At 38.1% G+C, this 24,124-nt stretch overlaps 1 protein-coding gene across 3 annotated transcripts in view; it reads left to right on the forward strand.

Moving 5' to 3' along the window:
- The window catches only part of SLC12A6 (solute carrier family 12 member 6), a 91,922-nt gene that overhangs the window by 63,960 nt on the left and 3,838 nt on the right, over positions 1 to 24,124 (forward strand). For all 3 annotated transcript variants that reach the window (XM_036735450.1, XM_036735447.1, XM_036735448.1), the window contains 21 exons: positions 1,265 to 1,396; positions 2,088 to 2,234; positions 5,832 to 5,886; positions 6,389 to 6,519; positions 7,380 to 7,621; positions 9,808 to 10,022; positions 10,885 to 11,043; positions 11,238 to 11,336; positions 11,693 to 11,750; positions 13,348 to 13,522; positions 14,140 to 14,258; positions 15,006 to 15,104; positions 15,946 to 16,065; positions 17,322 to 17,426; positions 17,633 to 17,801; positions 19,375 to 19,570; positions 20,199 to 20,368; positions 21,087 to 21,218; positions 21,804 to 21,911; positions 22,188 to 22,372; positions 23,455 to 23,588. In XM_036735450.1, coding sequence (XP_036591345.1) covers positions 1,265 to 1,396; positions 2,088 to 2,234; positions 5,832 to 5,886; positions 6,389 to 6,519; positions 7,380 to 7,621; positions 9,808 to 10,022; positions 10,885 to 11,043; positions 11,238 to 11,336; positions 11,693 to 11,750; positions 13,348 to 13,522; positions 14,140 to 14,258; positions 15,006 to 15,104; positions 15,946 to 16,065; positions 17,322 to 17,426; positions 17,633 to 17,801; positions 19,375 to 19,570; positions 20,199 to 20,368; positions 21,087 to 21,218; positions 21,804 to 21,911; positions 22,188 to 22,372; positions 23,455 to 23,588 — 2,950 coding nt within the window. The remainder of the gene's footprint in view (positions 1 to 1,264; positions 1,397 to 2,087; positions 2,235 to 5,831; positions 5,887 to 6,388; positions 6,520 to 7,379; positions 7,622 to 9,807; positions 10,023 to 10,884; positions 11,044 to 11,237; positions 11,337 to 11,692; positions 11,751 to 13,347; positions 13,523 to 14,139; positions 14,259 to 15,005; positions 15,105 to 15,945; positions 16,066 to 17,321; positions 17,427 to 17,632; positions 17,802 to 19,374; positions 19,571 to 20,198; positions 20,369 to 21,086; positions 21,219 to 21,803; positions 21,912 to 22,187; positions 22,373 to 23,454; positions 23,589 to 24,124) is intronic.

The raw sequence follows: 24,124 nt of genomic DNA on the forward strand, positions 1-24,124 counted from the left end.
GAAACTGCTGTGTAGTTAGTTATGGAGCTTCTATGAGAACACTGGGAAGAATTCTCTAGTATTTCCTATCCCGTTAGTTGGCAATAAACAATGACAGTTGCATAATTTAATGATATGGTTGATTAAAATTTCAATTTATCATTATAGCTAATAATTTAATGCATCATACAGTCTAAGTTAAAATGAGTGATTGACTTAGCCAAATTTCTGCTTGAAGAGTAAAAACATCCAGAAATCTCAGGTGTGACTCTTATGATAATGATCAATTAGTACCTAAATGGTTCATTTGGAGCTCTTTCCATAGTACTTTTTGTGGGGTTGGGGTTGATAACTGAGATTTCATCAATTCGTAGAACTCTCAGTATGAAAACTTCTTTCACCTGATTTTATAAATCAGAAGTTTGTCTTTAATTTATAGTTTTAGGGGACTGCCTGGATCCCCGAGAGTTTAAGTGACTTGCCAATGGTTATATAAGTAGCTTATGTCAGAGGCCAGCCCTCTATACCATGCCATCTCTCCTCCTGTGTACAAAGCAACACAATTTGTGTCAATTTGAAAACCTGTTTCAGGAACATCAGAAAAAGATCACCACAGAAAGCAGAGTTATGCCGATAATTCTAATCTAATCGTCTATCCATTTCCCAACAAAGACAACAGAGCTCGTTCTGGAAGGCTCTGTAGAGCTCTGGCCTAGATATCAAGCCAGCATTGCCTTTGGCTGACTTTGAGCAAGTGACGATTGTGTTTCAATGCTGCTTTCTGTAAAGGGCCATTTTCTCTCAACCACCTTCAGGAGACAGACTGAGGTTTTAAGAAAAGCGAAATCAACCAAAAAACCTTTTTATAGACCTAATCTCTTAAAGTGATGGATAGGTCTAATCTGATTGCCAGGAATGTTAGCAACTCAAAAACAGTGCCACAGTCAATAGTCATATTTTCAGTATTCTTACTAGGCTATATAATCTTGCATTGATGTGTGACATGATTTTTTTTCCCAGGCTATAGGCTAAGTTGAAAGGCCATCACAAAATACATTTGATTTAGTCTTTTTTAAAAAAGATGGTACTTATATTCATGTCCTATGATTTGCATTTGTGGTCCTCTACCTGTTGTGGGAGGGAAAAGGTAAACTTTTTGGAATAATTAATCTATGAAGTATTTTCTTAATTTATAGTTTTCTAGGCCTTGTGTTACTCTGCTATTCACTTAGATGTTTATCACTATTTCTAATTACATATTACCTGCCTTTCCCTCACTTGGTAGGAAGAGATGGACACTAGGCCAAAAGTGTCTTCACTGCTTAATCGCATGGCTAATTATACTAATTTGACACAAGGAGCAAAGGAGCATGAAGAAGCAGAGAATATTACAGAAGGGAAAAAGAAGCCCACCAAGGTGAGGCCCCAGGATATAACAAGTGTATAAAAGACACCCTGCCTATAGGAAAGGGAGAGACTATCAGGATAGTACAAGAGAAGAAATCTTACATCCCCTGGTTTGTTAGATTACACCATCTGTCTCTGACTTTTAAAAAAACCAACGATCCGTTTCACTTAAGATAAGAACATGAAAAACACATAACTTAACTTATATTGTTGTTCAACTCTCTGAAGACAGGAAGTGCCTCCAAACCTTCATGTTATTGGCTGCTTTTGAGGATTTCTTGCCAAATACTAATGGAGATTAAGTAGTGCTAAGGGAAAGAGCCCTTCTACCTGAGTCATTATTCCATTATCACATGGAGGTGATCTCTGTTTGGAGAGGAACTGCATAGCTCTGAGAAGCAGGCGATGTGAAATTATAAAGGACCCATCGATAAAACTTATAGATTTTTATTTGGGACCAAGTACCTATGTGTAATAAAAGGTAGGGTACCTTTCATCTGTAAGGTATGGGTTTCATATATATATATATATATATATTTATGTATATTCTTCCCAAGGAACTCTTTATCCTATTATTTATGCTGTTGAAATTGTGATGGTGGGTAAGGATCACATATCTTGGGCATTAAAGGGAAAGGGCATCTTCTCTCCTAGATAGACATTTAACTTTTTTTTTTTCTTCTCTACACCTTTCTTTCCAGAGTCCCCAAATGGGTACTTTCATGGGTGTGTACCTTCCATGTCTACAGAATATTTTTGGGGTGATCCTCTTTCTGCGGCTCACGTGGGTGGTGGGCACAGCTGGAGTTCTTCAGGCCTTTGCCATTGTCCTCATCTGCTGCTGCTGTGTAAGTCCCACATGGGCTTCTGGGACTCTTTGGGAGTCTTGTGCTTTTGAAAGTCTATGTACATCAACTATTAGGCTCAAGATGCAGTATTTGGTTAATTGAATTTAATCGAATTCAACCAATTTTTCATTTTATCCCCAAAATAACATTTCAGGTAAAGAACAATGATCCTATCCAGAAGGGAACATTCTGATACCAAAATCAAGTGCAATGTCAAATATTTATTGAGTACCTGCTGTACGATATACTGTTCTGGGAATTTCAAAGGGAAAAATTTGCAGGAAAATAGAGAATGCCATCCATGAGGACAGAAATGCAGTCTTATTCACTGTCATATTCCTTGGCATCTAGCACAAGACTTTGAATGCAATATATCTTCAGTAAATATTTGTGGAGTTAAATTAAGTTGAATGTGGACCCCATTCATAAAGAACTTGCAATCAAAAGAATTATGGCTTTTTGTTCCTCAAAAGGTCTGATGTAGCAACAGGAAATAGTTTTTTATATAGAAATTGTTACGAGACCCACTTTCATTTAAACTAGTATCACCTTCTGATTCTAAGGATCAGAAACCAGCTGAGAGTATAGTCTAAGTGAAGCAATAAAGGGGGAAAATGTTCTTATGTATTAAAGATCCAGGAATGGTCAGATCTTTGGCAGCTGTGTCAAGCAAATTCTAATGTGAACAGATAATTTTATTTTGCTCCTTAAGACTGAACTCCCATTTGTGATCCCCAGGCACCATCACTAGTTTCACTGGAAAGGATGAATAACTACTAACCCTTTAAATTATGCTGTTATTAGATCAAACTATCAATGAAGAACTTTTCTCTGTGCGTTGTACTAAATTGAGTACTGGACTGAAAAAGGAAGAACTTTCAATTACTAGCAAATTGTAAATGTAAAACTCAGGAGGCATAGACTATAGGATAATAGATTTGGAGCCAAAAAAGCCTTTAGAGGTCTTCTAGTCCATCTGTCTAATTTTAGAGATTAGGAAATTGCAAATGGCAGAGCCAGTATTAGAACCAAAAAGAGAAGTTTGCCTGGGAAAAAAAAGTGAATGATGAACACAGATTGTCTATTAAGTTATTCCACCAATGCACAGATATTACATAGGAAGAGATTAAACTGAATAACATTTAGGAAATTGTGTGATGCTTTTACTGATCCCAAGTTAATCTCTGCCCCAGAAACTAATATTTTTAACATTAGTATTCCCCTACTATAACTCATGGAATGTCATCATCTCTGAATAGTCATAATTTCAGGTGACCCAAAGGTCAAAAAAAAGACATTTGATGAATTTAAGTAAGCCAAAGAGTATTATCAACAATGACTTATTTTAAAGAAATGGATTGAAAGATCTTTTCAAGGAAATATGTGCCCAGAAAAGGAGGTGGACCAGTTATAGCAAGAGTGGAAGCAGCACTATTACAGTATGAAAGGACATTATACTCTGAGGACTTGAGTTCATGCTTTGTCTCTGCTGCTAACTACCTGGATGACTGAGTCCTGTCACTTTTTACTTAATCTGTTTCTTCATCTATAAATGGAGGGATTGGACTAGTTGATCTCCAAAGTGAGTTTGAACTCTAAGCTTGTTGATAGTAAATAAATGATTATTGCACAAATACGCACAGAATCTTAGAAGAACCAGAGGAAAGTTTCCCATGATCAATCTTCTGCCACACCCTACACGTTTCAGTCAGGTTAATCCTTGCTGATTTTATCCCTGAAATATATCCTGAATTGATTCCATCCTTTTTCTTCTCAGTCTTGATCTTACCCCTGTTTACATCCTCAATACTTCTTGCCTGGACTATTTTAATAGCCTCTAACTGGACTACTTACCTCTAAATTTCTCTCCTCTTCTAATACATCCTGCATATTACTTCCAAAATAAGGTTTCTTAGAGGACAGTTCTAATAATGTTACTTCTCTCAAAAAAAAATCTTCAGTGGCTTCTCATTCCCTAAGAAAGTACAAACTTCTTAACTCTCCACAGGCTGGTCCCAGTTGTACGATATACTGGTATGAGCCAGTTATACAATATACTGGTATGAGCATGAGCCTAATCACCAGGAGAGCTGAGTTCTAATCCTGATTTTCCACTGTCTATAGAAGTGACCTTGGGCAAATCACTTTCAACTATTTGGGCCTTAGTTTTCTCATCTTTATATTGCCGTTTCTCATCTTTAAATTGGTATCGAATTAAGTGACAGAGTCTCCAAGGTCCCTTTCAGCTTTAACATCTATGATCTTATCATTTCAAAAGTCATCATCCCCTCAAAAGTCTGTGAGACCACCCTTCCCAGTTTTATTGGCCATTACTCTTCTATATATAACATATCTTTCAGCCAAATGTGCCCCCTACTTTCCCTCCTCTCTACTTTTTGTTTGTGTTGTTCCCTCCTGCTGGAATGCCTGCACCCTCATTTTATCCTGTTAAAATTTTGTCCATCCTTCAGGACCCACCCACCTCAAATTCCACCATACTATTGCCTTCCCTGAGCCAGTTTGGTTTTTTTTTTCTTCCTTGAATTCCTTCCTCTGAACACAAGGCATTTTGTACCTCCCTTATATGCATTTATCACATTATTATAGTTATTTAGATATTTATTATTAGAGTATAAAGTTGTTGAGGGCAGGAACCATGTTTTATTCTCTATCTTCTCCACAACACCTAGCTTAGTGCCTTGCAATCAATCAATCAACATTTATTAAGCCTTGCCATAGGCCAGGCACTGTGATCGAGCTAAGCCCTTGCACACGATAAATGCTTAATAAATGTCTTATTAAATGAATACAGGCAAGAATGATATGACCAAGCATATAATGACATTATGGGCTGATTACAAACAAATGCAAAACTTGTGAGTTTTTTGTCTTTTGTATTGTAAGAGAAAGTTTTTTCAGTGGGAACTCCCTATATCAATAAAATCACAGATTCAGTTTTGGTTGCTTTTTTAAAAATTATGTATGTGTTATATGATAGTGATTATGCTGTGAGGAAGGAAAAATAAATGAAAGGGACTGGCTTTGGGCTAACCCTAGGGAGTAGGTGATGAGGTCATGATCTCATCTCCATATTTTGAGAGACACGAGATTTATTCTTTAGTAGTCTCAGCACACAGATTATATAGAGCTCTACAATTCAGGTGGCAGGAACCAGATTCCTTGGCTAACCTGCTGTGATTTGGAGTTGAAGCATAAGACTTAGGGTTTTTATAGCACAAAAGCTATAAGTGAACAGTATGGGGTGCTTCTGAATAGCAAACTCGGGAATCCCCAGTCCCTGGAAATGTAACTTGCATCATAATATGTTAACATACTTATAATAGCATCATCCTCTTATCTTTACCTTCACAGAGAGAAAGCCAGTTTCCTACCCAATGGAATACATAGTCAAGTACTAGGCAAATTATTTTCTAAAATTTAAGTAATTTGGAAATGCATAAGAAAAAAGATAATAATAATAGTCAGCATTATACTGCTTTGTTCGCAAAGTGTTTCACATGTCTTTGTTATTTCATTGGATAAGGTAATGCAAAAGTATCATGTTTATTTATCATTAATCTCTTTTCTTTTACTTAGACAATGCTCACTGCTATCTCCATGAGTGCCATTGCCACCAATGGTGTGGTGCCAGGTGAGTGTTCAGTTTGCCTTCTGGTGTTAGTGCAGTAGGGTTGTTCTCTTCTGTCATTACTGTGTACTTATAAATCCTGGAATTCAGAAACTAGTTATTCTGACAAAGTAGAGTTTTATGTCATTTAACATATACACTGCCTTGTAATACATAGAATGTTGGTCTGTATTCTGTGGAAGGCATTTTATTATGTTTTAGAAATCTGCGTGAGCTACGTAAACCTCTCTCTTTCAGAATAATTTACATGTCCATTTTTTTTTACCTAAAATTACCTCTATCTGATTTTTCTGAGACAGCGTAGTGAATTTGATTGCTTTGTGTGGAATAAATGAGGAGTAGCTTTTATTCAGTAAAGGCTTAATGACAGTGACCTTCCACTGGGAAATTTGCTCCCTACAAAATTCAGGATGTTTGAGAATTTTAGTTATATTTATCTTTCCTTTGTATTTTTATTTTCACTGATATATATTCCTTTTTAAAAATTCTCACTTTACCTTTCTAGCTGGAGGCTCATACTTCATGATTTCCCGAGCATTAGGCCCAGAGTTTGGTGGAGCTGTGGGTCTCTGCTTCTACCTTGGAACCACCTTTGCAGCAGCCATGTATATCCTTGGTGCCATCGAGATATTCCTGGTGAGTTAATGTCTTGGCTGTGTTCTGTGCTAGGTTCTGTGGAGCAGGAAGGTGCACTTGGTGAAAGATTCTTCCAAATACTGGCTAGGGGAATTGACCAAGTGACTGATTTTCAGCATGTCTTTGGAACTCCATGGTCTTTATTGTGAACTTTGTAGAGTGGATGTAGCTATGACAATGTAGATTTTCACCTCCCCCTTTGTTATAATTTCCACATCATTTTGAGACTGAGAAAGGAATTTGTTTTCCTTATCAAAGCAAAATGTAGTTGAGTAAAGCAAAACTAATTTCTCTTGTCATTCTTACACTCTTTAATCATTTCTGTTTTGACAACGGAAACATCTAAGAGCACACAGTAATCAATCCTTTTATTTGATCTTTTAAATGCAAATAACAATTCATTCCTGTTGTTCTAGTGGGATACTTAGAACAGTGTAGGGGAAAAAAAACCCTTGGTAAGACTATTTTCCCAGTCATTTCAGTTATTTTAATTTGGAAATAGATTGGAAAAGAAAAACCTAAAAGGGTTTAGTCTAGTCAAGTCAACCAACATTTTATTAAGTTCCTACTATGTGCCAGACACTGTGCTAAACTCTGGGGACACAAAGAAAGGCAAAAAACAGTCCCTGCCCTCAAGAAGCCGATAGTTTAATGGGAGAGAGAACACACAAACTATGTATAAATGAAATCTATGTGATAAATTGGAGATAATATTAAAGGACTGGCACTAGCATTAAGAGGTTTTTTGTAATACTGTATATTTCTGCCTTGCTACGTGAACATCATCATAGTTCGCTATAGCACAGCTATTTGGTTCCATGAGAGTGACCTCATTTTCTTTTTCTTTGCCTTCCTGGCAGATCTACATTTTCCCCCGAGCTGCCATCTTCCGAAGTGATGATGCCCTTAAGGAATCAGCAGCCATGCTCAATAACATGCGTGTCTATGGCACAGCCTTCTTGGTCCTTATGGTGCTGGTAGTGTTTGTTGGCGTACGCTACGTGAACAAGTTTGCCTCACTCTTCTTGGCCTGCGTCATTGTATCTATCTTGGCCATTTATGCTGGGGCCATCAAATCTTCCTTTGCCCCTCCAAATTTTCCGTATGTCAGCACATCTCATCTACTGAGGGGAGGGGGAAGGGGGGCAGGAAATCTTGTGCCACAGTGTTACTAGAAAGGTCTCATGGCATGCTAGCTGCAGGACTTTAGATGCTAGCAGTGCCTCTGAGAGCTTCCTCTAATATAGGTTTAGTCAACATCTAGGCAGAAACTCATTATTTTAGTGATTTTAGTAACATGACATTGAGCCTCAGCACAAAATGGGTAACTCATTCCATCTCCTGATGACAGATATAAGAAGCCTTTTTATTTTGTGGTGATGTAATGATTATATAATGTTCCCAGAACAGTTTGTATTTGCAGCAGCACATTATTTGTCCATTTGTCTGTTGTTATTAAAAGCAAATTTATTATCCTATTTTTAGAAATTAGAAAACTGGGGGAAGAGTAAGGACAGCAAAGAAGTTTTGTGCCCTGTACTAGAAGCTGAGCTTCAGTTATGCAGTTCTTAGTACAGGTCCCTGTGTTTTATGGTCCCAGAATACAGGGTAATCTGTGATGGTGGATAGGTGGTGTCTTTTGAATACACAGATGCTTTTTATCCATCAGTAAGATGGAGATTTAATGATGGGTATTTGATCCATGCCGTTTTCTCACTGTACTTCCCTTTTATAACCAGTAGTATTCCTCTGACAAGCTATATGCTTGCAATAGAGCTTTTCTTTGAAAAACTAACTGAATCCTTCATGGATTAAGATCATGATTTTTTTTTCCTTTACATTCACTAATTAAATAAATATATATTAAAAACCTACTATATGCCAGGCACTGTGCTAAGTGCTGGGAATACAGAAAGACAAATCTGACCTCAAGGAGCTTACAGTCTAATGGGGGAAACAACATGTAAAACAAATATATATACAAAGCAAGCTATATACAGGATAAATAGAAAATAATTAAAAGAAGGAAAGCACTGGAATGAAAATGGATTAGGGAATGCTTCCTCTAGAAAGTGGGATATTAGTTGGGACTTAAAGGAAACCAGGGAGCCAACTGAGCTGCTCAGACTATCAAGTCAAATAATTGTAGAGCTAGAACAGACATTAGAAATCAGTTCATTCTTCTTCATTTCATAGATGAAAAAAATTAAGGTCTGAAGAGTTTTTGACTTGTCCAGGGTTACACAGTCATGGAAAAACTATCATGGAAAAACTAGTAGACTTCTGCTTGGAGGGTACAAAACTTGGAAAAATGGGTGGAAGTTGTAGAGGAGAGGCAGATTTAGGTTTGATATAGGGAAGAATTTCTCAATAAGAGCTACCCCAAAGTGAAATGGATTACCTAGGGAGGCTGTGTTTACTCTCACTAGGAATCTTTTTTTTTAAGAATTTTGAATGTAATAATATTTTTCATAAACAAAATGATTCAAGTTGAAAGGCAGCACAGGAGAGTGGGGAAAGTGCTAGATTTGGAGCTTTGAATCCTTGCTCTGCCATTTGCTACTTCTATAACCTTGGAAAGGTCTCAGGTCATCTGTAAAATGAGAGAGTTGAATTAGATGATCTTTAAGGTCTCTTTAGCTCTAAATCTTTGAGCTTATGCTTATAATAAAAATTAATTTTACAAAAAGGACAAGTTCTGGAATTGGCCAAGTTGGAACTTCTAAGTCAAAATCCTATGATTTAGAACAGGAGGAGACTTTAGGAATCATCGAGCCCAATCCCTTTATTTTACAGTTGTAGATATTGAGGCCCAGAGGAGCAACATAGCATAATGAAGAGAGTGCTGGGCCTGGAATCAGGGAGACCTGAGTTCAAATCCCGTTTCTTAAATCCCATCGGCTATGTAAATACCAATGTCACTGAATTTCTTCTCCAGTTTTTAAAGTGCTATGTCAGTGTGTCAGAAATCTCCACACAAAAGCTGGATGACCACTTGTTAGGAATGATGTAAAGAATATTGATGTTGAGACAAGCAATGATTGGATTCTGAGATCCCTTCCAAGACTGAGAGTCTGTGATTTGGGTTTAAGGAATACCATCTCTTCTCAGTTCATAGAGGTTGTGTTTTTCATTCTAGCAAAGTAGCTTTCTTTAGGAAGTATTAAACTGGAATATTTACCCTTTGCCATGAATCTGTGACATTTTTAGGATAAAAAATAGGGATGATGATGAAAGCCTTTTCTTGCTCATTTCCTATTCTCATTTTTCCATCTGTTTTCCATTTAGAGTTTGCATGTTGGGCAACCGTACTCTTTCTTCAAGACACATTGACATTTGCTCAAAGACCAAGGAAATGAACAACATGACAGTCCCTTCAAAACTATGGGGCTTCTTCTGTAACTCTAGCCACTATTTCAATGCCACCTGTGATGATTACTTTGAGCACAACAACGTCACATCAATCCAGGGCATCCCTGGATTGGCTAGTGGAATCATTGTTGGTGAGTAGGGCACAAAACAGGGCTCTTTGATATCCCTTGTGTGGAAGTAATACTGGCCACTTTAGTCTTTTAGACCTTTTCATTATCATTGAGAACTATCTGCCAGGATGTCTCCCTCTCTAAACTCCCGGCACACAACTCTTAATTCTAGCAGATTCTTGTTTTGACCACAAGGAACTTAATTTCTTGGCTCCCTTGAAGAGTGTTGTCTGTTTCATCATTTGCCTCCAACTTTAGGCAGTTCTGATCTGTTGCTAATCTACAAATCATTTGTGGGATCCAGGGAAAGAGGATCACGTTTTCAGTTTTCTTTCTAAAATTGACAATGTTCTTCCTGCAGTTCCCAGGGGCGGGGCTAAATGATGAGCGAACTGGACCGGAACCACTATGTCACCATATGTTTTCCCAACTCATTTAAATCTATGCAGTCCTTTTCCTAAGTGACTTAGTGGTTTGGATGACAACTTTTTTTTTTGGCACGTAAGCAAGTTTGATCTCACTGAGGCATGTAGAGTAGCATTGATCACTAATAGGAGCTCAAAGGCAGCCAGCTTCACTTTGCTTTCCTTAACTCACTTCTAACCAGCTTTTCCAGGTCTGATTTAATGGCATGTGGATATACCAGAACAGTTAGCCAAACTACATTTGAAACTATTTTAGAAAGTACATAAGATGTTTGTTTTGGTGGGTGTGGGTTTTTTTTGGGGGGGGGTTGTTTGTTTGGTTTGGGTTTTTGCTCTCATAGAAGAAAAATGTATATTTAAAAACTGAATGAGAAAACTGAATTTTGTTAAAACAGATTTTCTTATTATAGTCTTCTGGCCACATTAACTTCTGATTCTTCCCCTTATTTCTACTACAGAAAATCTTTGGAGTAACTATCTACCAAAGGGAGAGCTAATTGAGAAGCCATCAGCCAAATCTTCTGATTTCTTAGGCAACTTGAATCATGAGTATGTGCTTGTTGACATTACCACTTCCTTCACTCTCCTGGTTGGAATCTTCTTTCCCTCTGTCACAGGTAAACAGATAGGTTTCTGCCTGCTTAATTATAGAGACTGTCAGTTAGTCCCTGAAGATTATTTAGGTAGATGATTGAGCCATGTTCTTAGAATTTTTTTATTTTTTCCCCAACCTTTGGAATCATTGGCATGAATCTAAGCAAATTTTCTTTGTAGTAGCTGGAAGGGCTGACTTATTGGATCTTTTCTCTAGGTATCATGGCTGGATCAAATAGGTCTGGAGATTTGAAGGATGCTCAGAAATCCATTCCCATTGGTACCATTCTCGCAATCCTGACCACCTCTTTTGTTTGTATCCTTTATATAGATCTGATGTGGAAATCAGTGGGAGGACTGTGTTGTAGAAATTGGTGGATTAATACATTTTGTTCAGCCAATAAAAGCATATTATTATGGAAGGGCTCAAAACATGACAGAGTGGTGTCATTTTATCCCTTCTTTCCTCCATCTTCCCCTTACCTTCACCCATTCCCCCTCCAAAAAAAAAACCCAGAAAGAGACATCAAAAGGCAAATTATAGGGATTTAGGAGACCTAAGTCCTCATAGTTTATAAGGAGAAGGCATGGGTTTGGCTAAATGCACTGGCCACCAACATTGTGTCTCATGTTTGACAATGAAAAATGACACTTCCTTGACTCCTGATGTAGATTTAAGTAGTGTTGTCCTCTTTGGGGCCTGCATTGAAGGGGTTGTTCTCCGGGATAAGTAAGTATTCTAGTCTTCTGTTATGATTGTTCTATCAGCACAGTGCCTGGCACATAGCAAGCACTTAAATTGTTGCTGCTTCTTTATATCTGCTGTGACATCTATCACATGTATTTCTTAAGATGCAGGTACCAAAAAAGGCTAACCTGAGTTGAAATAAAGGTTGACTGCCAACTTTACTCAGATTTAAAGGGTTTGTATGTTTGTGTAAATGTATGGAGGAATTAATGGTGCAGTAAAGCAGTGAATGATTTTGAAAAACCAAGTTTCCTGGATTCTCACATCTAGTAGGAACCTACAAAAAGAGAAGTCTCTGACCTGGCAGGAAGGTAAGAGAGAAGAGACATTAGAGCATCTCTGACTTCTCCCTCATGAAGGCTCAAGATTTGTCTAAATCAGATGTATTAGGAAGTCCTAAAGAAGGCTTAACAGATCAGCTGATTCTTCCATTAGCGATTAGTTTATTGTTATTCATGTTACTAGTTTTATTATTCATGTTTACTTGGACATGATGTGATAGCTTGGCGTGTAAAAGTATATTTATTTTGTAAGGATGGAGCTGGAATTATTGAATGAAAATGATAGAAATTAGAGTTGAAAGGGGATCTCAGAAGTCAGCTACCTGAACCCGTACCTGAACATGAGCATATATGACAAAGGGTCATACATCCTTTGCTTTATGGCCTCCAGTTGGGGGGAAGAAGGAACAATTAAGAGATCATTGGTAACTTTGGAAAAAGCAGTTTCAGCTGATGAGATCCGAAGCTAGTACTCAAAGACTTTGAAAGGTGAATGAAAGGAAAGGTTAAAATTTAAAGTTTTGTAAGGATATAGAAGACCTGGGCACATTGGTAAGTAGTGGGGGAAATGGGGGTAGAGAGAGAATAAGATCTAGGGTATAAGTAGGGAGACTGACCTTTACAACTATCAGAGACTGGCTGTCAGAATGGAATGAAGGAGAAAATGGAAGATGATGTCAAGTGGTTTTGAGGAGTATAGATGAGGGAGAAGAGAGAGCCTATGGCAGATGGCCAATAATAGCACAGAAAATTGGTGTGAATTGATAGCATAATGGAATCGTAGAGCTGGATGGAACCTTACAGATATAGCTCAACCTCATTTTACAAGTGAAGAAAATAAGACCCAAAGAGAAGCTAAATGACTTGGCCAGGATGAACTGACTTTGTTTTTAAAAGGAATTTTTTTATTCATATTTTTTTGTTTTTATATCACCGTCATGGAAATTATACCCACTCCTCCCCTCCGTCATGGAGCCATCCTTTATAACAAAATAAAAGAAAAAAAGAAAAAGCAATTCAGCAAAACTAACAAGTCATCGCCAATGTTCCACATTCTTAGTCCCCTATCTTTCTGCAAAGAAGGGAGGGAGATACATTCTCATCTTTCTTCTTTGGGTTCAAGCTGGGTGATTATAATGACACAGCATTCAATTTCAGTCTTTTATCATTTATCCATTTACACTTTGTCATTATTCCTTGATGACTTAATGACAAAGCCAGAACACTTTCCTTTTCATCATTTAATGTTACAATGTCCTACAAATTAAATTTCAACCTCCCTTTGACTTTTCTCTCAGGTTTGGAGATGCAGTGAAAGGAAATTTGGTGGTAGGTACTTTATCTTGGCCATCCCCATGGGTCATTGTTATTGGTTCCTTCTTCTCAACCTGTGGGGCTGGACTGCAGAGCCTCACTGGTGCCCCAAGGCTGCTACAGGCTATTGCCAAGGACAACATCATACCATTCCTTCGGGTAAGAGACTCATATTCCTCTCTCTACATACTCTCTCATTCCCCATAGGGTAACTATATTCTTCATGGTAGCATGGCTTTTAAAAAATGTCTCAACAGTGTCTGTTTTGAATTTTAGGATTGCTAGGTAAAGTAACATGGGACAATCCAGGGCTCATAACAAAAGACCTACCCCTTTTTTACTTGTCTAATTTCTACCCCTCTTACAAAAAGTTGATACAATAATTTTCTCACACTGTTTGCCTCAGTTTCCTCAACTGTACAATGAGGATAATAATAGTACCTACCTCTCAGGGTTCTTGTGAAGATCAAATGGGATCCTATTTGTGAAGCTCTTAGCACAATGCCTGGCACATAGGTGCTATATAAATGCATATTCCTTTCCCTTCCCTTTGTCTTCACACCACTGTACTTCTTTATTGGAGATTATATGAAACCATACCCCTCAGATTCCATCATCCTCTTTAAATTCATATAGTTACATGAATCTTCAATATTACAATAGCTAAATTAGGAGAGTACAGTGAGTGGTATAGCTGCCAAAGGTAATTTTAATAAAGCTTTATCCCATTCTAGTGAGATTTCATTTCTTAAGATTGCCATGTTTTCTTATTGTAGGTGTTTGGGCACAGCAAAGCCAACGGGGAGCCTACCTGGGCCTTACTCCTTACTGCTGTCATTGCGGAACTCGGGATCCTCATTGCTTCCCTGGATCTCGTGGCCCCAATCCTTTCCATGTAATAGTCAATATATACTCCATAGTTTATTTTTTAATAAATCATTTAACAGTGTTCCCAATTACTTGTCTATGGACTCACACTAATGCACTGCAAATTCTTACTGATCCACAAAAATTTTGCTGCAAAAGGTAGTAAAATTATTTTTTAAAACTTATAAACTTAAATTGATTCTTAGCAGGGAAGCTTAATTACACCCTGACTCAGAGTGGGCAAGGTGAGGCCCTAACTCAGTTTCTTATATGAAAGATTGAAGTGACTACGCCCTTGGATGTAAGGAGTTTCTTGCTTCTGTGGGCCTCATGTCTATTTTAGTTACCAGTCAACAGACTGGAATATGTTCTTTTTTCATGGCATTACTCACTCAGTTATTTTAGTTATTATACTCTTTAGCTTAAAGATTTGTTATTTAATGTCTTCTTTTGCTCAACATAAATCCTAACAAAAAATAAAGTGAAAGTTTTTGAGGCGGGTGGGAGTGGGACACGGGGAATGTCACTCGGCTTTTGTTCATAAGAATAACAGTGAACCTCATACTCTGTGTTTGCCTAAGCTTCACAGTAAAAATGAAGCAGGACTCAATTGTCCGCCTGAGGAAAAGTAAGGTGAGGTTCAAATTTCTGTTCCCTCAGCTCCTAGTCATGTTATTAATCTGCAAATAAACACTGAACTGCGCTAAAGGAGAGTAATGTTACTTTTAGTAAACTTGGATAAAAGCCATTTTAGCAACTCTTCTCATTCCTCCAGGTTTTTCTTGATGTGTTACCTCTTCGTGAACCTGGCATGTGCCTTGCAGACTCTGCTTCGAACACCCAATTGGAGACCCCGGTTCCGCTACTACCACTGGTAAGTTTGTTTTTCTTGTCTCAAAACTTGGGGAGAAGAATTGATCAAATTACATAACTGGAAACTAAAAACTATCACACAAGCTATTTTCAGATTTTTCACTTCTTACCTAAAGTACTTTGCCTGAGCTTTCTGAGAATCAATCACTGTTGGTTTCAGTATCATCAAACAAAAATTGTAACCACCTCTAGCCATATTCTCTCCTTTCCTAAAGGCTGTAGAAGAGATCCGCTATAGAATGACTTCTCCCTTATATCCTTTCCTTAGGCTTTCCCTGTCTACTTTTTGCCACATTACATACTATCCCTTTCTTAAGCCTTATCAGTTTCCCCCATCTCTTAAAGATCTCTTCATTTAAGTAAGCCCAGACCTCCCCAGTTTTAAAGAAGCTATTGCTTGATTTCACTGCCCTCCAACGTACCACTTTTTTTTGCCTTTTATGGTTAAATTCTTAGATATTATAGTGTTCTGTAATCAATAATTTAGTTTATTTTATGGAGGGGAAAAAGCACTTTATGCCATTTGCTATAGTTTCCCCCAGGTGTTGAGATATTCACAGAACATTTAGAAATTGTCAGAACAAATGTTTTTGGGGAGAGCATATATGAAATCTGTGATAGAGAACTCCTAGTGTGAAAGTTACCTCTACTGAATTGTTGATTTAAAATTCTTCAGCTGATTTTATGAATCATCCCTGCTTTGCTAATAAAGATTTCAGTGATAACATAGACTTTATCTCATATTTTACTATTTACATATTTTGACAACAGTGAGATGAGTCCTCATTATCATGTTCCTGTTTTTGAGCTGCTAAAAATATTTTTGGCTTTTTGTTCTGTAGGGCACTCTCCTTCATGGGCATGAGCATTTGTGTGGCCCTGATGTTCATTTCATCCTGGTATTATGCCATTGTGGCCATGGTGATAGCTGGTATGATCTACAAATACATTGAGTACCAAGGGTGAGTCACTACAGCAGGAATGACAGTCTGTGGGTTTGGACTTGAACATCCACAAATGTTCAAACTTTGGGTATATGAGTATTTAGCACAGTCAACTAAAGCAATATTTTAGTGAAGCCAGGCTTTTTAGGTTCAGTTAACTTCACCTTGTTCAGTAACTACAAATGGCATCCCTAATTTTGTCAGAAATCTTGTAGAGGCTTTTGGATCACAAGGAGAAGTAACAAAACTGAATGGGTAAATCAGTGTGAGTTAGCTGGCAAAAAACACCTGAAAGAATATTTCTGATTGATAGTAGATCAAAAGTATACGAAAGACAAACATATACATGGATTTGTTCTACATTCTGTAATACTTCGGGGTATATCTGAAATGAAAGACAGCATGTCCCTGTCTCCAAGATCATCTAAAATTCCAGCAGATACCCAAGACTTTTTTTTTTATGTCAGAATTGCTACCTAATATGCCTTCCTCCTCTCTCCCCATCATATCTTCCCTGATAAAAAAGGGGAAAAATTGAGGAAAAGCTTAGCCAACAAGATGACCAAGTCTAATATTCCACACCTATAGTCCCCCACTTCTCTACTGAAAGGAGGAAAATCTGTTTTTCTCTCTTTCCTCTGCCACCAAAATTGATCATTATAACTAATCTCAATTTGGTAGTACTTCAATGCTATATTAATTTGCATTATTTTAATCACTGAACATATTGTTCTCTTGGTTTTACTCTCTTTAGTCTTCCTCAGTTTGCAAAAGTTTCACAGTGTTTTTCTAAATTTATTATATCCTTTATTACTTACAGTATAGTAGTATTCCTTTAAATTCATATGCCACAATATGTTCATCTTCTCCAATCAACAGACACCCAGTTTATTTCCAGTGTTTTTGTTACCCTAATGAATGCTAGTAAATACCCTGACTCGGGGATCTCATTCAATTATATTTTCCCCTGTACTGTCTGTGCAAATTCATGATTCATTTTAATTTCATTACCTCAACCCCTATGTTACTTTCTGGTTGCTAAGCAGCTACTACTGTATGGGAGAAATGAGAAAATGACCCCTTTGGCCATGTTTATGTACTGTACATTTTCACAACACATCCTGATTGCTGGTGAAGGATGATGTTATCAATTAATAGAGAAGATAGAATATTGACAAAGTTTGCAACATGTCTGTTCTTAGCCGAATGTTTAATTAGGAAATTGGATTTTACCTGCTCTATTGTCAATCTCTTTTCCTTTTTCTTTACCACAGTGCTGAGAAAGAGTGGGGCGATGGGATCCGGGGACTGTCCTTAAGTGCAGCTCGCTTTGCCCTCCTACGGCTAGAGGAAGGACCTCCACACACAAAGAATTGGAGGTAAAGTGGGATACACAGCTTCAGACGGTGTTGTGGCACATAATAAATACTCAATAAATAATTGTGAAATAAGAAAGATATGGTGCAGGAAATTAGGATAATAGAGCTGCCACAAACCATTCTAAATCTGTTCCCTTTCATTTAGGTGATTTTTAACAGGTTTTTTTTCCCCTATCATTTATTCTTCCTTTTCCCCTTTTACACAGGCCTCAGTTGCTGGTGATGCTGAAACTAGATGAAGACTTACATGTTAAACATCCTCGCCTCCTAACTTTTGCCTCACAGCTCAAAGCTGGCAAAGGGCTCACCATTGTGGGCTCTGTTCTTGTGGGAAACTTCCTGGAGAACTATGGTGAGGCATTAGCTGCTGAGCAGGTAAGAAAGGGGATAGGGCCTAATTGAATTTACAGCTATGCTAGGTTGTACAGCTGGCTTTCAAGGTTATAAATTAATCCTATGGCATTTAAGAAGTTGTCTTCTCAGATAACTGCTCTGACTTTATTCTACTCCTAGGTTTTCCCATATGATTGAGATGAGGCTAGGTTACCAGCCTTCTTCTTGCATTTAAAATATTGGCAGGTATATAAGTTATACTATTGTAAAAAAGGTGGGCAAATCATAATCACAAAGATGAGTTCCAAATAAATTCCTAATTACTAGTTTTTGTGTGTTTTGTGTGTAAATGAATCTGTTCCTTCAAAATATCCTCATAACCTTCTTACTAGTAACTGGTGATATAAACAGGCTGCTTCTGCTGTCTCTTCCTAGCTGTACCTATGTGACAAACCTATCACCTAAAGTTGTTTTTCACTAGCACTCAAAGTAGGCACCATCACCGTAAGTGGCAGATGTTAAGAAAAATAATTCCATCAGATTCCATTTTAAAGGATCTGTAAAATGCTGTGAGACCCTGGAAACTGAAGATGATCATAAAATGCCTGTCCAGTCCAGCAGTTCTGCTTGAGAGGGATACTACTAGCCCTTTAAAAGTGGCATTGTATATTATAATTTCTTGGAGGCTATGAGTGTATCATGTAAGAATTTTTTTCCAAGTTAAATATAAAAGTCTTTTGTGATCATTTTTAATAGTTTCATATTAACAAAATAAGGCTAGCATTTTTATAAATGCTAGGAAAACAAGCCTAAGGTAGTTACAAAATAACAAAAAATAAATGTTTTCTTTTTAAAAAAAAAAAGAATCAAAGAGCCCTCATGATGATCCTTCTGGCTTGGTAATGAAGCTCCCCAGCTTCTAATCCTGGTTTACCATTGACTTATTCCATGGCTTTGGGTAGATCATACCCACTTTCTATACCAGTGTTCCCAGGGATTGTAAAGACCAAAGAGAGAAAGGAGTTTTCAAACTTTTAAACTGTACAGAAGACTATTTCAGTAAATGTTATAAGTAAGTGCCATTATTTGAAGGCAGGGAAATGAAAGAAAGAGGACCCCAGAGGAAAGATTGGGGTGGAACTGTACTAGTAATGAGTTATGAGATATGGCTGGGTGTGAAAAAAAGAATATTCCTACTAGTTAATTCACCCTACTTAGCTATCACACATTGTTGTATGCTCATAGTGCCAAGCTGTGGGGTAAGGTGCAAAAAAAGCAGAAGATGTACTAAATCAAGTAATTGGTGGTTAATGGAAGAAAGGAGGATAGAGAAACATATAAACCAAAATACAACCAATTTTGGATATAGAGATGTGCATAGAATTGCTAAATATTTGAGGAGATAGAAAGGACAAAGAATAGTAGGAGTTGCTTGAATAATTTTAGGTAAATTAGGCCTATTATCAAGGTCTTGTGGAAGAAATTGGTCATGTGCAGAGACTGAAAATACAAAGTAAAGAGCCGTAACATGGGGTGGACAAGACAGCATTTTAGATGGGAGCAGTGGTACAAGTGTCCCAGGCAGATCAGTTCAGTGTTCCTGTATTTCTTTCAGACCATCAAGCATCTGATGGAGGCAGAGAAAGTGAAGGGCTTCTGCCAGCTTGTGGTGGCAGCCAAATTGAGGGAGGGCATCTCCCATCTCATCCAGTCCTGTGGCCTTGGAGGCATGAAACACAACACTGTGGTGATGGGTTGGCCCAATGGCTGGCGCCAGAGTGAAGATGCCCGTGCCTGGAAGACTTTCATTGGTAAAGAGCACCCCTTATCTTTTTCCAAGCCCTCAAGCAAGAGTTGCAATTATACCCATCTCCCCTCTCTGTCTTCTGAAATGAAGACTATTGTATTGCTGAGACTGAGACATACCTTGCAGTGCTAGAATAATAAAGACCTTATAGCCTGACTCAACACCTCCCACCCTCTTTGCCTTGATCTTACTTTGTGTGTGAAATGCTTACCTCAGCTGGATTTACAAAATGCATCCACTGAGAATACATTTTCTCCTCATCTTTGATTCTTATATGTCCAAGTTTTTTATTATGAATTTCTATCTTAATGTTTTTGTACAGTATGCTTCTCCTTCACCACCAGCAGCCTCTCACATTTACTTACTGGTTCCCAGTTCCCTGAAAATACAATCACATTGTGATTCTCTACATAAGATTTGCTTATGGTTAGGCAGTAGTGGGTTCTCTGAACATTTTTATCATCTCATTAAGATAGCACATGGTGGTGACAAGTTCATTTTTTTAGTCCTTGCTGTATGAATGTAAAAATGAAAAGCCATCATCTTTCTTTCCCTAATGATCTCTTAAGAAAGGGAAATATAAAGATTTCTTTACTTATCAGTTCTGGGTCTTTTTTCTTTTCTTTCCCCAGGCACAGTTCGGGTGACAACAGCTGCCCACCTTGCCCTACTGGTAGCCAAAAATGTCTCCTTCTTTCCCAGTAATGTGGAACCATTTGCTGAAGGCAACATTGATGTGTGGTGGATTGTGCATGATGGGGGGATGCTCATGCTCTTACCATTCCTCCTTAAACAGCATAAGGTACACCCAGGCATCCTTTAGGCCACTCTGTTTGCTTTTCTCCCCTGCCTAGCATCTGGCCCCATCTCTTTAGATACATCCTTCCTATTTGGCTCAAGTGGAGCTTTTGAGACTTAAAATTAAAATGGGTGGATGTTACCTCTGATTCAGGGAGTTAACCTTTCAACTCTTCATTTCCCCTCTTCTGAAAAAAATAGATATTTTAATATTTAGTATCTCCCAGTCTCTCAGGGGAATAAAGAGGACTAGTGAAAAAATGCTAGTAAATAAAGTTCTGTTATCAAAGTCCTCAGAAGAAAAAGTTACAGTAACATCCATTCTTGGAAAACTTAAAATTATTTACATAAAACAAGACCTTGAATACCAGAATACTCAAGTATCAAGTTGCTCATCTTTTCAGTAAGACTAGGTAAATTGAGATTTTTCAAAAACTAGATTTTATGTAATGAACCAATAGTCAATACTGCTTTTTATCTTGTAGTATTTTTATCACAGACCATCTTTCTCATTTTTGCCAGTATTTTTCTTAAATAGTAAAATAATTTTATCAAGGGCCTACTTAATTTGTTTGAATTGTCTAATTAATACCCTGAGGCGAGAAGTAGGACATCAGGAATGAATATAGTGGTAGAGCTATTTCTATAGCCTCAGCCCTATTCTTGTGTAGAAGTTACTGTGTTCATTTCTCATGATTAATTCTGTGTGTGTATTCTCCCAGGTGTGGCGTAAGTGTGCCATCCGCATCTTCACAGTAGCCCAGTTAGAAGACAATAGCATCCAGATGAAGAAAGACCTGGCTACCTTCCTGTATCACCTCCGCATTGAGGCAGAGGTGGAGGTAGTAGAGATGGTAAGATACTAGAGTCTGAGGAAGAGCATGAAAACTGTCTCTATCCCCAACCTTTATACTTCCAGGCTCAGTAATATCCCTATTTCGTGGATCTGTCCACTAGGATCAGAATTGTGGATTAATCCTTTAGCTGCAACAAAACTTTAACATACTAAGCAGAATGCCCCCTTTCCTTCTTTTTTTGGTGGCTGTTTTTGCCAGCATTTTACCTGATGGATTTATTTTAATTTATAGAACACTGTTTTAAATTAACACATCTTATTTTAGCTGGGCAATTAAAAGGACACTGACCAGACACCCTGTGTTTGTGTCAAAGAGATGTGCAGTGGTTGGAGTAGACTTCACAAGTCAAAACTACGAATGGGTTTTATCCCTAAATTGAATATTGAATTGTCTATGTAGCTAGCTTTGGATAACTTACTCTCTCTTCTGCCATTTAAAGGCCCCATAAAATCAGGATGGCAGTTTAGTTGACCACACAGTTAGTTCTCTGCATTCATCTAGTGATTTGAAACAAAGAAATGAATTGGTCTTCTTTTTCTCCTTTGTGCTTGTTGTTTATTCGGCATGGTGTTTTCCTGGCAGCATGATAGTGACATATCAGCCTATACCTATGAGCGCACGCTGATGATGGAACAGAGATCTCAGATGCTACGGCACATGCGGCTCTCCAAAACAGAACGAGACCGAGAGGTAAGAACCCTGTTTCATATTCCTTTATCTTAAACACGTGAAAATTAAGCCACTGAGCAGATGTATTTTATTTAATTCTTGAAAGGTAGCAAATTCAGGAGTTAACAGTCTCTCTTACTGCCCACCATGGAGTCAGCTATTCAGACTACTCCACTAGTGTTTGGGGTAACCGTTAGATGAAGGAGGGATCTTTCCTTGACGTCTGGGCTTTATGCAAATTTGAGATGTGGGAAAAAACTGAACATGGAGTTGTGTTGGTGTTGAACCTCCCCCCAGGCACAGTTGGTTAAAGATCGGAACTCAATGCTACGCCTTACCAGCATTGGCTCTGATGAGGATGAAGAAACGGAGACCTATCAGGAAAAAGTGCACATGACTTGGACAAAGGACAAGTACATGGCATCCCGAGGACATAAACCCAAGACATTAGAGGGATTCCAGGACTTGCTCAACATGCGACCGTAAGTGTCTTATTGGTATTAATCTAACTACAAGCTAAGTACAGAACAATATATCTGTCCTTCCTTGAAGGATGGAAAATGAATTATAGAATCATCACTTTAGAGCTAGGAGGGATATTAGAGGGAGACCTACCCCAACTGTTTCACTTTGCAAGTGAAGGAACTTAGGGAGAATTTAACCTAGAGAGTTTAAGTGACATGCTGAAGATTAAACAGGTTGCAGGTGACAGAGAATCTGTATTGATTCCTTTCCACTGTACCTCAGTTGCTCTCTGAGGTAATGTCAGAGATTTGGGATGGTGTGTAAACAGCAGTAGAAACAAAAGTCATTGAGGACATACACATGCACCTACTATGCTCAGTCTTTTCCAAAAAGCTGTCACTACCAAACTCCCAATAAGAAATCAGCAAATGGTGGTGAGAGAATTCAGGTTACTGACAACTTAAATAGAATGCTATAATGGTTCGGAAACTGAAATACCTACAAAGGCTGTCATAGGAAGAAGCATCTAGATAATCCTGAGCAACTGGTCCTTGAATAATTTGGCAGTTGACTTTAAATGTATTCTGTTGCCCAGTTTGGAATTTATAAAATTAAAGATAGGGATATAAAAAGGCCATCTTGCCTTCATTTTTAGAGAAGGTAGACAGCATCAGACATGGTATGAAGGATCTAAATTTCTGTTTTTGGTTCTGCCACTTACTTATGGTATGACTTGAAACATTTTCACCTCTCATCCTCCTGGCCTGTAAAAATAGGTGAAGGACATTTATTACTTGACCTGAGGAATGTTGGGAGAAGAAACTAAAAAATGAGTGGCTAAAATGTTTCTTCTGCCCAAAATTTCCCACCTGTTCCAGTGAAGTTGACCCTGATTACATGGGGGCAAAACAATGCTATCTTGCCCTAAAATATAGTTACATTTGGAGACGTACAAACTGGTGGTATGCCTCAATTTAGTTTTATCCCCACCTACCACATTACCATTCTTCACACTCAGGACAGACAAGTTGTCTACCTCAGCTTTAGGCTAATTTCTCTCCCCTGGACTACCTCTACTTGCACTTTGTCCCCTCCCCAGGGACCAGTCTAATGTGAGGCGGATGCACACTGCAGTAAAGCTGAATGAGGTGATTGTCAACAAATCCCATGAAGCAAAGTTGGTATTGTTGAACATGCCAGGGCCACCCCGAAACCCTGAAGGTGACGAGAATTGTATCCTTTCCAGGTGCTGTGTTCTTTCCCTGCTTTTATGAATCTTTCCCTTGGATGTAGATATAATGGCTGTGTGATTATAAAAAGTAATTTAGTCTGCCCCAAATGAAAATATTTTGAAATCCACAGAAGTGAAGCCATATATCCTTCATGACTTTTAAAATTGTTAAGGATTTTTGTAAGGTGAAGAATTTCTGGGATAGATTTCATGTTTCTTCTGGATCCCTATCCCATCAAGTCACTCCCAAGCAGCTCCTCTTCCAGTAATCCTTCGTATAGATAAAACTTTCTGTATGAAAGAGAAAGGTTCTTTTCTTCATCTATGAACAAGGACCAGTTTGGGGTGGATACCCTGTGGGGCAGCAAGATGCATTGATCCCTTTACCCACCATATCACTGGGAAGAGGAAGCAAGAGCTGTTGGTGGGGAAGGAGAAGTGACAGAAATCATGTCAATCCATCAACCTTGGAAACACTTGTAGAAAAAAATATTGGAGGTTCATGTTTCAGTAGACTTCTGATTCTTCCCATTGCGGC

This window comes from Trichosurus vulpecula, chromosome 8 (assembly GCF_011100635.1).
Source record: "Trichosurus vulpecula isolate mTriVul1 chromosome 8, mTriVul1.pri, whole genome shotgun sequence".
In the NCBI taxonomy this organism is placed as follows: domain Eukaryota; kingdom Metazoa; phylum Chordata; class Mammalia; order Diprotodontia; family Phalangeridae; genus Trichosurus; species Trichosurus vulpecula.